The 13,569-nt window shown below is 39.9% G+C and overlaps 1 protein-coding gene across 2 annotated transcripts in view; it reads right to left on the bottom strand.

Moving 5' to 3' along the window:
• LOC117827358 (dipeptidyl aminopeptidase-like protein 6) overlaps positions 1-13,569 on the bottom strand; it is a 131,888-nt gene that overhangs the window by 82,216 nt on the left and 36,103 nt on the right. The window contains exon 1 of one of the 2 annotated variants that reach the window (XM_034703923.1): positions 7,961-8,916. The exons of the other annotated variant lie outside the window; for it this stretch is intronic. Within the exon in view, the coding sequence (XP_034559814.1) occupies positions 7,961-8,152 (192 nt within the window). The 5' untranslated portion in view covers positions 8,153-8,916. Of the gene's footprint in view, positions 1-7,960; positions 8,917-13,569 lie in introns of those variants that run through there. 2 annotated transcript variants of the gene reach the window in all.

Here is a 13,569-nt window from a genome sequence, read left to right as displayed (position 1 = left end):
GCAGCACACAGCCTCACCCTCTCCACCTTTGCAACCATGGCAACACAGAGCGAGAGGTCCTGGTGAGGATGCTGTGTTGTCCTGAGGGGAGGAGCAAAAGCATGGTGGACTTGTGTTCCCTTTACTGCATGATGGTTTGAGAGATGTTTTCTTTCATTTCAATGTTTGACATGATTTTGTCATTCATCTCATCTGCTCATGTTGTCTTTTGATTACCTGCAAATAGCTTTTGATTTCTAGGTTTAATTTGTTGACATGCGTGAAGCCATTTGGAATTACACAGACCCAAAAGCTGCTATAATTCATGCAGTTTTATACTGACAATAAACTAAATGAGTATGTTATGTGAGAGTGCTCTACTCAGAACTATACTGTACTGCTAAATTGTGAGATTCCTCCACCCAGTTTGGCACATTTCTGTTCCTTTGCATGCAGTGCATTGATCAGCTGTCTTCGGATGAGACCAAAATACAACCATACTGACAATAAGACATTTTGAATACAATGGCATGCTGTTTACTGTGGGCACAAGAGGACACCTTTATAACCGGAGTACAAAGAGAAAGAATGAGACTCAACAGACCCAAGGAGAAGGGGGAGACTTATGTCCTAACTGGAGAGCAGGAGAGATTTCAAGTTACCTGATGGGGACGGTGTGTAAACAGTGAGCCCATGCCCATAAACTGAGAGAACTGCTGCTGTCAGGAGTGGGACTTGGTTACAACATTATTTCAGGACTTTTCTAAATCAGAGGATACCAGCGGCTCACATACGCATAGTCTGCTCCACATCCAGAGCTCCCTGCTGTATCAACATACACTGTGTTGGCTGTTGAAGTGGAAGACTGAGCTGAACTAACAAATTCTATAACTTCCATCCCGCACAAGATACAGGACGATCAGGACACACATGCACAGACTGAGGAGCAGCCTCTTCCCCAGAGCTGAAGCTTCCATCATTTACCCCCCGATTCAGTTACAAATTGTGTCATAACCACTATCACTTTGAAATAAACAAATCCTGCTAACATTTCCCATAATCAAATATATTTTTATCAAGAATGTCTTCGTGATTCAGTAGCCTGTGACCTATAAAACCGTCAGATAAGAAAGCAAGTCAACACAACTATCACTTTCCCCAGGGACCTCAGGGTTAAATACAGTCCTAGAACTCAAAAGTCCAGTTTAAATCCAACCTGAGACCCTCGCAGCATGTCACTCCCCATCTCTTCCTCACCTCCTAACCTGACACCTCCTGGCTGTTAACTCTGATTAAGCCATAAAAGTCCCCTCAAACACTACTTTGACAGCACACTTCTCGCTATGCGCAGTGTTGCTGGGGGTCATGCCAGGATGTGTCATCATTCTCAGTAAGTGCAGCAGGTAACAGAGTCAGTGTCAGCCTTCAGTTAGTAGTCATCAAGCTGAAGCTCACAGAAAACCCCGGCCGCAGAGCTAATGAGGACAGCTTATCAGATCTCACTGACTCTGCTCTCTTTTCTTTTATCTGGCCGCTCTCGTTGAGCTCCGTCTGGCTGATTTATCTGAGCTCTGGACCTCAAAGGAAGCACAGAGCTAAACTAAGACTTGGGAAGCTGGCCAAACTGTCTTACTCAGATGTGGAGTATCTGTAAGAAGTAGGCACGGCTAGAGCGAATGAGGACGGGCTGAGTGTGTGTGCTGATTTGTGATTCACTCTTTTCCTGCTCCAATTTCACACCATCCAAAACAAGATGATAAAATGATGTGAACAGGGAATCTACTTCAGCTGAAGCAAATTAATTTAAAGCTGACATCCATGCAGGTATAGTGAAGCTTTAAGGATGAACACCTACATTAACCAGCCTGATATACAATGGTTATGAGATAACAACACTCCAGTTATCTCAACAGAGAAATTAAAGAGCTCAAAGCGCTTTGTGTTCTTCCTGATGTTTCAAAACCACTTTTGCCACCAGCCTCTGTCATAAGGTCATTGTTGTAGGCTGAGTCACTTTGAGCAAGAGGAAACATTAAATTCTTAATTAAACACATCAACAGTGTTTTCTAATCACACATTTGCAGGCCTGGGAAATCTCAATGGATTATTTTACATCAGAAGAACATCTCTTTGGAACTGTCCATAGATTCAACCAACAGTGTGACGGATATAGTCAAAAAATGTTATAACATGCAACCTTGATAAGAAGGTTATTGGATCTGCTTGAAGGTACCATTTTGTTTGTTTTCTTGCTTTTGATTTAACTTTTTTTGTTTTTTTCTAATCTTTATGTTCTTTTGCCTTTTTTATATTTAAAGCTCAAGTGAGGAGCTTTCGGTTTCTGTTGATTTTGGTGCCCTCCATGGACAAAGTGTTAACTTTTACATCTTGGTGGATTTTGTCCTGTACTTGTGTAGTATTGAAGTCATATACCAGAAGAAAAAAAAACAACCTTACATTGTTTCAGTGTGCTGTTAAGTGTCTTTGATATGACTTCTGTATGTCATTCATAACTGTACACAAGTGTTATTTATTGTTTTTCCATGTTTTCATCCTCATTGAAAAGCAGATTGAGCTTCCCTGTAATGCAAAGTGCTTTAACCCTCCTGTTATGTTGTGGGTCAAATTGACCCTTTTTAAAAGTCTATTTTAGGCAATATATGCATTCCAAACCAGCTAAATGCAGCATAAAAATCTGGGCAGCGTGTGACAGAAGAGGTGTTGTGTTAATTTATCAACATCACTTCATTAAAAAAAAAAAAATAATAATAATTATGTCATGTAAACCAGTGAATTTATATTCGGGGCTTTCCAATGTACATTTAAAAAAGTTTTAACATTATTTGAATGAATAACGAGTGAGTTATCCTCATTGAACCATGATCTGTGAGAATCAAAGAACACCAATGGACTAAATCTTGATTTAAATGGTTAGTAATGAAGTAAAAATTTTGATTTAAAAAAATGTGTATTGTGATTTTTTGGGGTTCTGACACTTTTGGATAATTGAATATGCCCCGGGTCAAATTGATCCAGGAACATTATTGCTGTTCCAGAGAAACAAACATAACAGGAGGGTAAACATTTTTTACTGACACCTACCCCCTTGCAGCAGTTAAAGACATTAAAACTTACATTATAGAAATTGCCATGTCTAGTCATTTATAGTCTTGATTGCTTTTGTAGGTCATATAGAGGCACCACTGATCATTGCAGTCTGATTCATAACCAGTCAAAAAACTCCCCATAGGAGCTTTAAATCTTTATTTTACATTCATATATTAGTTGTTGATTTTATATTAAAATAATACTTTAAAAATACTTAGGAATACTGTATTCTATTTCTCCCAAGTCTGTTCAGCTAAATGTCACTGAATACCGCACACTGCACCTTTAATTCTTATGAAAGGATTTGATTTAGCTTGAGATGTTAGAACATGTTCAGATTTTGAGCGTATTGATTGACAATTTTTTGAGGACACTATGTCACCGCAGCATGAAAGTTAATAGGTCAGAACATGTCGGCAGTGAGCCAACCTGACTGAGAGTTAAGTTTATCAGTAATAATGTCGGCATGTATGAACATGAAGCAATATTAAAATTGTGTTTCATTGAAGCAGTTGCTCTCGTCGCAATGTGTTCTACTGGACAGCTGTGCTCTAGATAGTTTGTTCAAGTGTTTTTCCAGAACTTTAAGATATACATATAATCTACAACAGTGTCGGAATATAAGAACTGATTCAGTGTGTACATTTCAATCGATGAATTCTCTATTCTAAGCTGAACAAAGTCTCACACAGATCCCAAACTTTTGTCTTTTAACACTTTTTGTCAAAGTCTTATGTTGCATGAAGGGAAATTACAACAATGTGCATTAATGTCCTCATGATAACCTCCAGATCAAACAGTGGGCAGGTGTTCAAAGATCTTGAATCCAGCTTGAGGCAGGTACCTGAGAACCCTACTGTGATTATAATCAGTAAAATGTCAAAGTAATATATTCACTGAGAGGTGATAATTTTCAGAAACTCTAAAACTGCAGTCTTCTTCTGCAGAGGCTGTTCAGATCAACATGTGCAAAAATAAAACTTCAAAAATAGGACCACGCTTGAAACGGAGGAAGTTTGACTGAGAAACTATATTTAGTGACTTTTTGAGGATTGTTGTCTATAAATGGAAGATTCCATTTGATGCTCATTTTCTGACAGCTTCACCTCTTTTTAAAATATGATTATACAGACTTATCTTGAAAACATATTTGAAGCTTGGTCTCATATTTTGATTTATATAAAGACAGAAAGTTAATACAAAGTTAACAGACATCTCTATCTTTCTGCCCCATGTTCTTTTACATTGTTACGTCATCATTTCTTCATTGATTTCCTGTAATGTGTTTCCTCGTGTTGCATACTACTCTTGGTGTCTTAAATAATTTAGCAAAATTAAACCTTAATTATGAAAAAGAGACAAAGTTTTCAAGTGAGAACTTGGCAGATCTTCTAGAGGGAGAGATGAGCCTATGAGTTTACAGTTCTAAGAAAACCTGCATGAATAATGGCTGGATATAAATTTTTCCTCCGTGACCCTGTCGAGTCACATGCCATCTTTCGTTATCACAACGTGACACTCAGCAGAGAGGAATGTTTACATTTCCTCTCTGCTGTTTTCCTTACATAAAGAAAAAGCATCAAAGCATGCTTTAGAACTTCCCCCGGCTCCATTCTGCAGGTGAAATGTCAGGGTGTTTCACCTCCACATTCAACAACTACTAACTGAGAACACTCTTGAGTTTGCTTTTGCAGAAAAGTGTTGTAAAGGGAAGACAAAAAACACTGCTAAGGTCTCCCTAGGTGACGCAAACTCCACTATAAAATACTAATGCTTACACACACACACACACACACACACACACACAGCAGAGCGTAATTAATCAATCCCACAGCACACACACACACATACACAAACAAAGATGCAGTGCGTGCATTTTTGTGAGCTCAGGAGCTTAGAAGAACACTGCAGCAAACAAATTAAACTGTTGTTTACAAAAAAAAATCTAATTATTGAGATTTTTTAAGCCAGCTTCAGTGAAGAAAAAACAGCAACCTCTAGAACTGAGAGATTTAACAAACGGGCTGAACAACAGTGCAGGTAAATGTCTGGATAACTTTATCAAACTCATGACATTTCAAAATCAATCTCTGCCCTTTTCCTTCTGCAAACTAAATGGAAATAACAATGAGCGTGAAAACTTTTACTGCAGAGCGAGGGGTTGGAAATAGCACTTCTTGAATTGGTCCCCTCATCTCCCGAGGATAAAGGCAATTTCATGCTCCAGCACAACTCAGGGGGACATGGGGACTAAAGGTGAGCACAAGGTTAACAGTGCAAGCTAATAAATGTGTTTGAATCCAGCAGCACAATAGCAGCTCCTGCTCACACTCATAGAGAGCAATCCCAGGGTTTAATAGCTGGAGAGAAAATCACCATTTGCAGCAATACAGTACCTCAGGAAATACAAAAAAGAAAAGAGGGAAATGTTATGAGAATTGAGGGATTGCTCGCTCCATGTGTCCAGCTTTAGTGTTTTTGTTGACAGGCCGAGCCGTGTCAACCTGTTCCCAACCTTATCACTCGATTCCTGATGTGACAGACATCAATAATTCAGAGGAACATGGCAGTGTTGGCAGCTATTTAAAGATAAAAAGAACAGTGCAGTACAGCTCTGTTGTGGGTTTAAATACTGTCGCCCGCAAACAAGCAACACAAATCGCTTCATCTGGGCTTCATGGAGGCAGAGCATTTACAAGTTTACAAGCATGCTAAAGACTGCAGCAGCTGAGTTGTAGCTTGCATTATTTATTTATTTTCTTGTATTCTGCTCATGTAAAGATAACCAGTCAGAAGCAGAAAGAAACAAGAAATAACCTCAAGAACCTTAATTAGAAGAACAGAAGAGTCATTGATGTTAGGAGAATAGAGCATCAGTGTTGGAGAAGACTTGTGCACTTTGTTTTATTTGAAGATATTTCATCATCTTTGAATCCTTGCTAGTCTACACTTTGCAACATTATCAGACAAAGGAACTATTGTATTGATAACCTGGGCTCGGTTTGTCAAAACTTTTAACCTTGAAAACACATGATCTCGATTTGGTGATCCACTTTTTTTTTTTCTACCAAGGATCAGTTAATCGGCTCACTTTTATCCCATTTTTTTCAAAGGAAAGCTGGATTACTGGGATAAAATCAACCTGATCCAGGTACAGACTTTAAGGATTACCTAAACCGGATTACACCCAGGGCGCCAAAATCCACACAAACTGAAAGTTTCTTGAAGTTAAACTCTCTCACATATGCTCTGCACTGCTGAAAATGTTAATCTGGGGAGGATTACATGTGTGAACCCAGACTTCAAGTGGACTTTCCCCACCAGTTTCCTGTAAAAATTCTGTCAAGGGGGCAAGGGGGCAAGTGGGCAGCGTAAGCCAAGATTCTCTGCTTCATAGCTTACTCTTTACTGGTCACCGCACTTGTCTGTAGTCTGGATTATATTTTTGTATTGTTATGTTTGTACTGCAGGAACATCCTTATACATGTAATGATTTTAACATACAATCACCATTATCAAAGATGACTCCTTCTCCTCCACCTCCTGCATGAGCAATCCCACCATGTCCTTAAATGATCTAGAAAATAGGTTACACAGGGTTTTCCCATCTCTTTTTTCAACTAAATATTTCATGTTTGATTATAATAACTAATATGCACATTACTTTATGGGGACAACATCCATCTTTTTCATACAACCTCATCCAACTCATACCAGTCACTGTACCAATCCAGCATTTGAGTGCAAAATATGAGAAATGGCTTGAAATATCAAACATCTTATGAAATTAGGTTTGTTTGATCAATTCAACAGCCGTCTTACATTTTGCAGCTATAATCTGGCCTTAATCCAGCCCCCTGCTTGGTTCAGAATGATCCTAATGTTTGGGATAACAGTTATCCCAATCCCACTCAAAGGTTTTGAACAACACAAACTTGAGGTTTAATCTGGATAAAAGACATGATTGGATTACCTGATCCAATCCGCAATCCGTAATCCTTCCTTTTGGACACCATGATTGTAAAATTTGGTCTGTCTGATAGCTTTGATGTGATCAGATTACTATTCAACAACCTGGCTCTGAGTGTTGCAGGCAGATGTTTAACAATAATGCCAATGATGCACGGTATGTACAACAACTGAGGAAAACATCACAACAGGGTTAATGCCAAATCAACCAACTACAGTGTCCTCAGATACAAATTTCTTTCAAAGAAGTGTGACACATATATCTTCACATACAAACTGTACAACAAGCAGAAGCAGGTCAAAGGTTGCTAAAGTTGAAATTTTGTCTTGGAGAAACTTGTCAAAGAGGCCTAACATACTTTCCTTCAACTAGATTCCAATTCTCTCAAGTAAAGCTTGTCAATCATGCAAGAAACTGAGGGTGACATCACAGCCTATGACCAAAACCTTAAGCTGTTTTTTTTTGCCATTTCAGCACCATAGACAGCACCAAGAGAAGCACATGCAGGCTACAAGAGAAGCATGCCAGACAGTACAGGTTTTCACATCTTCATCTGTTAGACACTCACTGATGACGTGGATATGTCATTAAATACATCACACTGGACTTTATATTTGACAGAAGGCAAAAGCTGTGTATTGGGTGTTGATCTATGAAAAACATTACAGTCCAACACAATACATGAAAACACATTTTAAAGCCAGGGTACCATAATGACATTGGCATTTATAAACTTTTAAACCAGCTTGTATGGATAAAACCAGAAAGGAGCTTCTCCATCTCCAGGCCTATGTATCTATGTGTATCTGTCTCCATGAATGGGAACTGCCTAAACTACACACCTGGAGATTTTTCATTGAGGGTGTTTATTGTATTAAGGTAAATAAAGTATAAGTGTCTTACATCCTCGTCCTCCTTCACGCATTTTTTGCGGTACTGCACGTAAGGTCTTCCATCGCCGACCTGCTGAGGGGTCTTCGCTGCGTTTTCCTCGTCTGCAACCTGTCCACCGAGAAGGTGGCTGGCCTCAGGTGGGTGCGGAAACGAATTGTTGGTATTGATCTTCCCGGTGAATCTCTGATACAGCGAAGCCATAATACAGGTCCAGTCCAGATACCCAGAACTTACAGCATGTCAGAGACGCACACGGCTCTCGCCTGATTCGGGGTTTTAGGGGGGTAAGATCTATTGGTTTTCTGTGCGCTTCCAGGAGAACCGATGGCAGGTGGCCAGAAGAAAGATAAGAAAATATGCTCAGCTGCTATACAAGCATCTATATGGATAATAGATATAAAGCTGGATCCTTTGCAGCCACGTCCTTTCAGCTTTGACCGCGCGCACAGCAGACTAGTGGGCTGGAGGTGTCAATAGTTGCTCTCATCTGTATTCAAACCACGCTGTCTACCCTCTTCTGTTGCCTCCTTACAGCGAGATAGCACGAGGACGCGCTGACTTCCCGATCAGATATCCGGTTCCCGACAGACTCCGGCCTGATTGTCCACCAAATAAAAGAGCACGCGATAATGTTCCGACACTTTGTGCTGTGTTTTTTTGGCTCACTGTCCTCGCTCGTGGAGAGTGTGAAGGACGCAGAGAGCTCGGCGGTTCTCTCCGCAGACGCGCTCTGCATGAGAAGTGACCAGCACTGAGAGAGAGCAGCTCTACTGTAGCTGCTGCTGTCAGTCGGTGCTGTTTTTACGCACAAACATGTGCCAGCTCTGCACAAACTCACCCTGAATTTATCTCCTTTTAAAAAATATCCCCAAAAAATCAGATTCTATTATCTGGAACACTGTCACAACATTTCTCTCCCAAATGATTGGATGTGATCCCAGGACGGAGCTAGAGTGCCTCTCTGTGGCGCACAGAATAAGAACAGGCTGACCAAACACGTCCACAGAGATCTACTTCAGGTGTAAAACATTACATGTTCTCATTTAAGCTCCAAAATGAAACCCCTTCTAATAAAGAAACTATTGTAGACCTGAAGTCAATATCTATACCACACACATTCGTTCTTATTTTCCCAAACATAACCAGTAAATACAGTCACAGGCAGAAAATACTTCAAGATTTAGCCTGTAATGAAATGCAGGGAGTTTATTTTTGGTGTAAACTAAATTTCATACCCTAAACTTCTTTCCTGCATCACCTCCAACTTCTGTAAATACTTCCCTGACAATAATATAATTCTCTCCCTCCCTTTAATTTATTCAATCCCCCTTCTATCAAGTATTTCCACTCAGTCCACTTCCACATCCACAAGTGTTATTCAGTTCATCTGCACAACATTGCAAGTGATTTCATGCTCGAGATGCTCACAGAGGCCAAAGCAACACAGCTCTCGGTTAAATGCAGAGTATTGGCTTATATACAGTGGAGGTGGAGGGGTAAAGGCTCTTGAGTCAAATGGTTTAAATCTTCTCTATCCCCCCGTCATGAATACCACAGGCGAACGCCCCTCTGACTCTTTCTGTGACAGCTCAAACTACAGCTCCACCCGGGCAGAGCTGCATGTCTGGGAAATAGGTCATCTTCACAGGGGTACGACTTCAAAGCAGCACTAAAGCCGAGCTCAAAACAGCTCTGAATGCCACTGTTTTGCATCTTCCATTAAGCCAAATCAAGCTCATTTTGTTATCGCGCGCAAAGAGTACTCAAGGCTGACTGACTCCAGATGAATATATGCTATACTTGCCTTTGAACAAAGAGAGACTTTCAATTAATTTCTTTTTATGGTGAGTCATCTCCAGTACTGACAAGAAATGCTGGAGGCTCATTGATTCATGACTTGAATTATGAATGTAACCTCCATAATAGGATATGTATCTGGAATACTGAATATTGATTTTAAAAAGTTCAGACGTTTATTTAAAAACAAAAAAGAGAGACATAGGACATTACGGCCTATTCCTAATTAAAGTTTCATTCCCTTTTCTCTTCAATTCGGATCAATTTTCCTTTGACTTCAAGTATCATTCATAAATCAGGGGAGCCAAAGCTTTGTTTGGTGCTTTTAGATGCTTTTTAATTGCTGCACAGAGATTTATGTTGCAGGTTTATCATCCAGGCTTCCTCTCACACACTGGCTTGCCTCAGTCCCTGTCATCATTTGTTTCTCTACTTCATAAATGCCTTCCTGGGTCCGCACATCCCCGGGGGAAATAGGTCCGAGTCACTTGACATCAGTCCCGGTCCTCTCTGATGGATGTCTTCCAATCTCCCTCACCTTGTTGGGGAGCTATTGTGCAGCGGCTGGCTGCTCTAACGCTCCCCTCAGGACTGTGCCCTGAGCCTGGGCTCAGCCTGAGCCTCCCTATCGCCTCCTTGCAGATACAGCAGCTGACTGGAGCGACTCCTCTCTCACACATCACTGCAGTCGAGCTCTGCATTTCAGGTGGGAAACATTTGAAGAGGCATGTAATAACAGCTATAATGATGGTGATAGCAGCAGCACACCTAATCCCTCTGCAGTTAGCTAATGTAGCGGAACTAGCTACTTCAGGTGTGATGTGTGACTGTTCTTTTCTTCCAAACTTAATCAGATGCATTTTAATCTGAATGACATAACCCAATACAGGCACTTAAATATGTAATTAATGGTATTCTGAGGGTGTGCTGTGACTCTAGTTTTGGTTCCAATGAAGACTTTTAACACAAAAGTTCCTTCAGAAAATCAACAGATGTGAGAGAAAATTAACAAGGTGCTTTGTTTTTGTGTGAAGAATGAAGCTATTTAAATGTCTTTCACTGCTTTGATGAAGTCATTACAAAATACTACTTACATGCTCCATAGTGCAAGAATATTTTGAGACAGACTGCAGGTTAAATCCAAAAATTGCACAGAGAAAATAGACTAGGATAGAACCAAAAAACATAGGTAGCATTTAAGAAACTGTCATCCAGCATTATGCAGTGAGAATAGTGGTATATGAATAATAAATAAGCCTTTTTTTTAATGTCTTTTTATCTTTCATATTGCATGAATACTGCTGAAGCTCATGTATACAAGAGATTACTTAAATGACACAAGTGTCAAAATACGATCATGCACAAATGATTCATCATATAATATTATGCTATATTTCCGGCTGTATGATGCACACATTAATGTGTTAACATTGACTTTAACTGCACCCCAGGCTGGCTTGTTTTCATCAACATCCATTGCATCAAAACAAAAAGACACACAAATTAATTGGATGGAAGAGCAGCCGGATCAATCCGTCAATGTCTGGTGGAAGCGCAGTAATATCTAATTTCCTCTGAACATCGCTCAGCTCAATGAGGAAATTACTGAGCCTCTCTCTACATGCATGTAATAGAATGGATTTACTTACAGCCCACTATAATCACATCATTTTGCACCATTTTCCATTTGGCATTAGCGAGACTCTAATGACTCCCCCCAATGCTGAGCTGAGCCGACTGCAGCAACAAGTTTTTTTTAATTATCCAGCTGTCTGTATCGAATTACATGTCCCCATTCTGCTGTGAACTGCGCACATGTGTTTGACTTAAAGCTGTCCTTGAGACGGTCTGATCCTTGGCTGTAAATGGACTTTCACATTGATTTAAATTCATTACACATCCATTAAAACTGATATGGGTGCATTCAATTTGTCCAAATACTAGATATTGAAAACATGGATTCCATGCTATGAATACCTGCTGTCCTTCAGACAGTTTTAAAGGGATAATTGAGCTTTTGTTAATTGGGGCTGTATGAGGTAGTAGTCAATACATGTATTACCCACAGGGAAGCCCAGTCAGCTCAGACCCTTTTGTTGAGAAACAGGGAGAACTGACATGCAGGTTAAGCTATCAACCACTGCAGCTGGGGTCAACTCTACCATGTAATTTAGCTCATTTTAAGAAACTGATGTTGGTGTAAGAATGCGCTGTATGCAGAAACTTTTCAACGCTTTACAAAGCTCACTTGACACACGTGTTCTTCCGCCTGTCGTATACTGATCAGCTGTGCTGGTCTCTGATGTACAAGGTCAACTTGACTTTTGCCCTGTACACTGATATATTCTGAACTTTGGTATTTTTGCATCTCAGTTTGACATTATTTTAAGAAAAAAAATGCTGATTTTAATCAGGCTGACACAGGAATGGTTGTATGTCTTTTACAGTGTAACATCATTTTTTTCTAACCCCACGTAGTAAAAGGAACTATGCCTTTAATCTGTTTAGCTAAAGGGAAGAGATGAGACGTACAACGAACAGGTGCTTGGTTAAAAAACAGCTGGAAGGCAGATAATGTAATTTAACATGTTTAACAAGACGCTCAACGACAGCAGCAGAAAGGAGCTGTAATAAAAAACTCATGTTGGCGGAGCTGCATTTTATAAAATCTTAGTGCCCCATTGCCACACGTTGTGACACAAATCCCCCCACAGTCTGTGAGTTCTAGCTCTGTGGCATCTGAGCTCACATTCATGTGTTTATTTAGTTTCAATGTGACTCACATTTCCCAAGGACACTTTTTCTCCAGCACAAACGCCAGAAATGATGTACATGCATACACTGTTGCTTGGTAATTACAGAGAAATACATTGCTTTGTCCTTCAGAGCTTCACTGAAAATCATCACATTTATCTGTTTTCTTCAGCATCATAGTAATCAAGTTGTCTGTAGGTACATCAGTGCATCGCAAACATGAGCAGCGAATTGCTAATGTGGCACACTTTTAATGTTGGCAGTTTGCCCAGATGGAAAAAAACAAATAAAAAAGTCTTACAATAGAAGCCCACAGTTTCCAGACTTTAATTATGGCTACCTTACACTTCCTGTTTGGGAACTGAGGTAATGAGACTACGAGGGATCGATGTAGACAGAAAATGAATACAGTCACAAACCTTTTTTCATTTTTTATTGGAATGTTTTTTTAATTGAGTTTTACAGTTAAAGTTACTCCTTTCTTTATTTCTCATATAATGAAATAGAATGAATGAAATCTAAAGGTGAATTGTGTGTGTGTGTGTGTGTGTGTGTGTGTGTGTGTGTGTGTGTGTGTGTGTGTGTGTGTGTGTGTGTGTGTGTCCGTTTTCCCACCAGAGGCACAGTGTTATACTGAACATGTCTTGATATAACACTAAACGCTCCCAAGGTGGAGACATCTTGCCCTGTCAGTGTTGATCAAAATTAAATTATGCCGCACTGTAAGTCGGAGTCAGCAGGATTGTGCAGAGAGGCAGGTGCTTTAACACCGTGCTGCAACACTTGTCACATATTGGGTCATGTGACAACAGTGAATTCACTTACTCAGTTTGCTTCAATCATGGCACTTAATTACAAATGTGACCTCCACACGTTACCGAGGTGCTCTCCAAATTCAGTATGGGCCATATTTACCTGATAATATGCGAACTGAAGCAGCATAAACATATTCTGAGTCTGCTGTAGATTATAAAATGCATGCATAATTTTAAGAAAATCCAGAATATATTCAAATTATGGTAAACATTCTGATAGGTTCTCATTTCTAACTTTTCCTTAAGCTCATT

This window comes from Notolabrus celidotus, chromosome 15 (genome assembly GCF_009762535.1).
Source record: "Notolabrus celidotus isolate fNotCel1 chromosome 15, fNotCel1.pri, whole genome shotgun sequence".
NCBI classification, from domain to species: Eukaryota; Metazoa; Chordata; class Actinopteri; order Labriformes; family Labridae; genus Notolabrus; species Notolabrus celidotus.
Note: the sequence above shows the minus strand (reverse complement) of the source record. Positions and strands in the feature narration are given on the sequence as shown.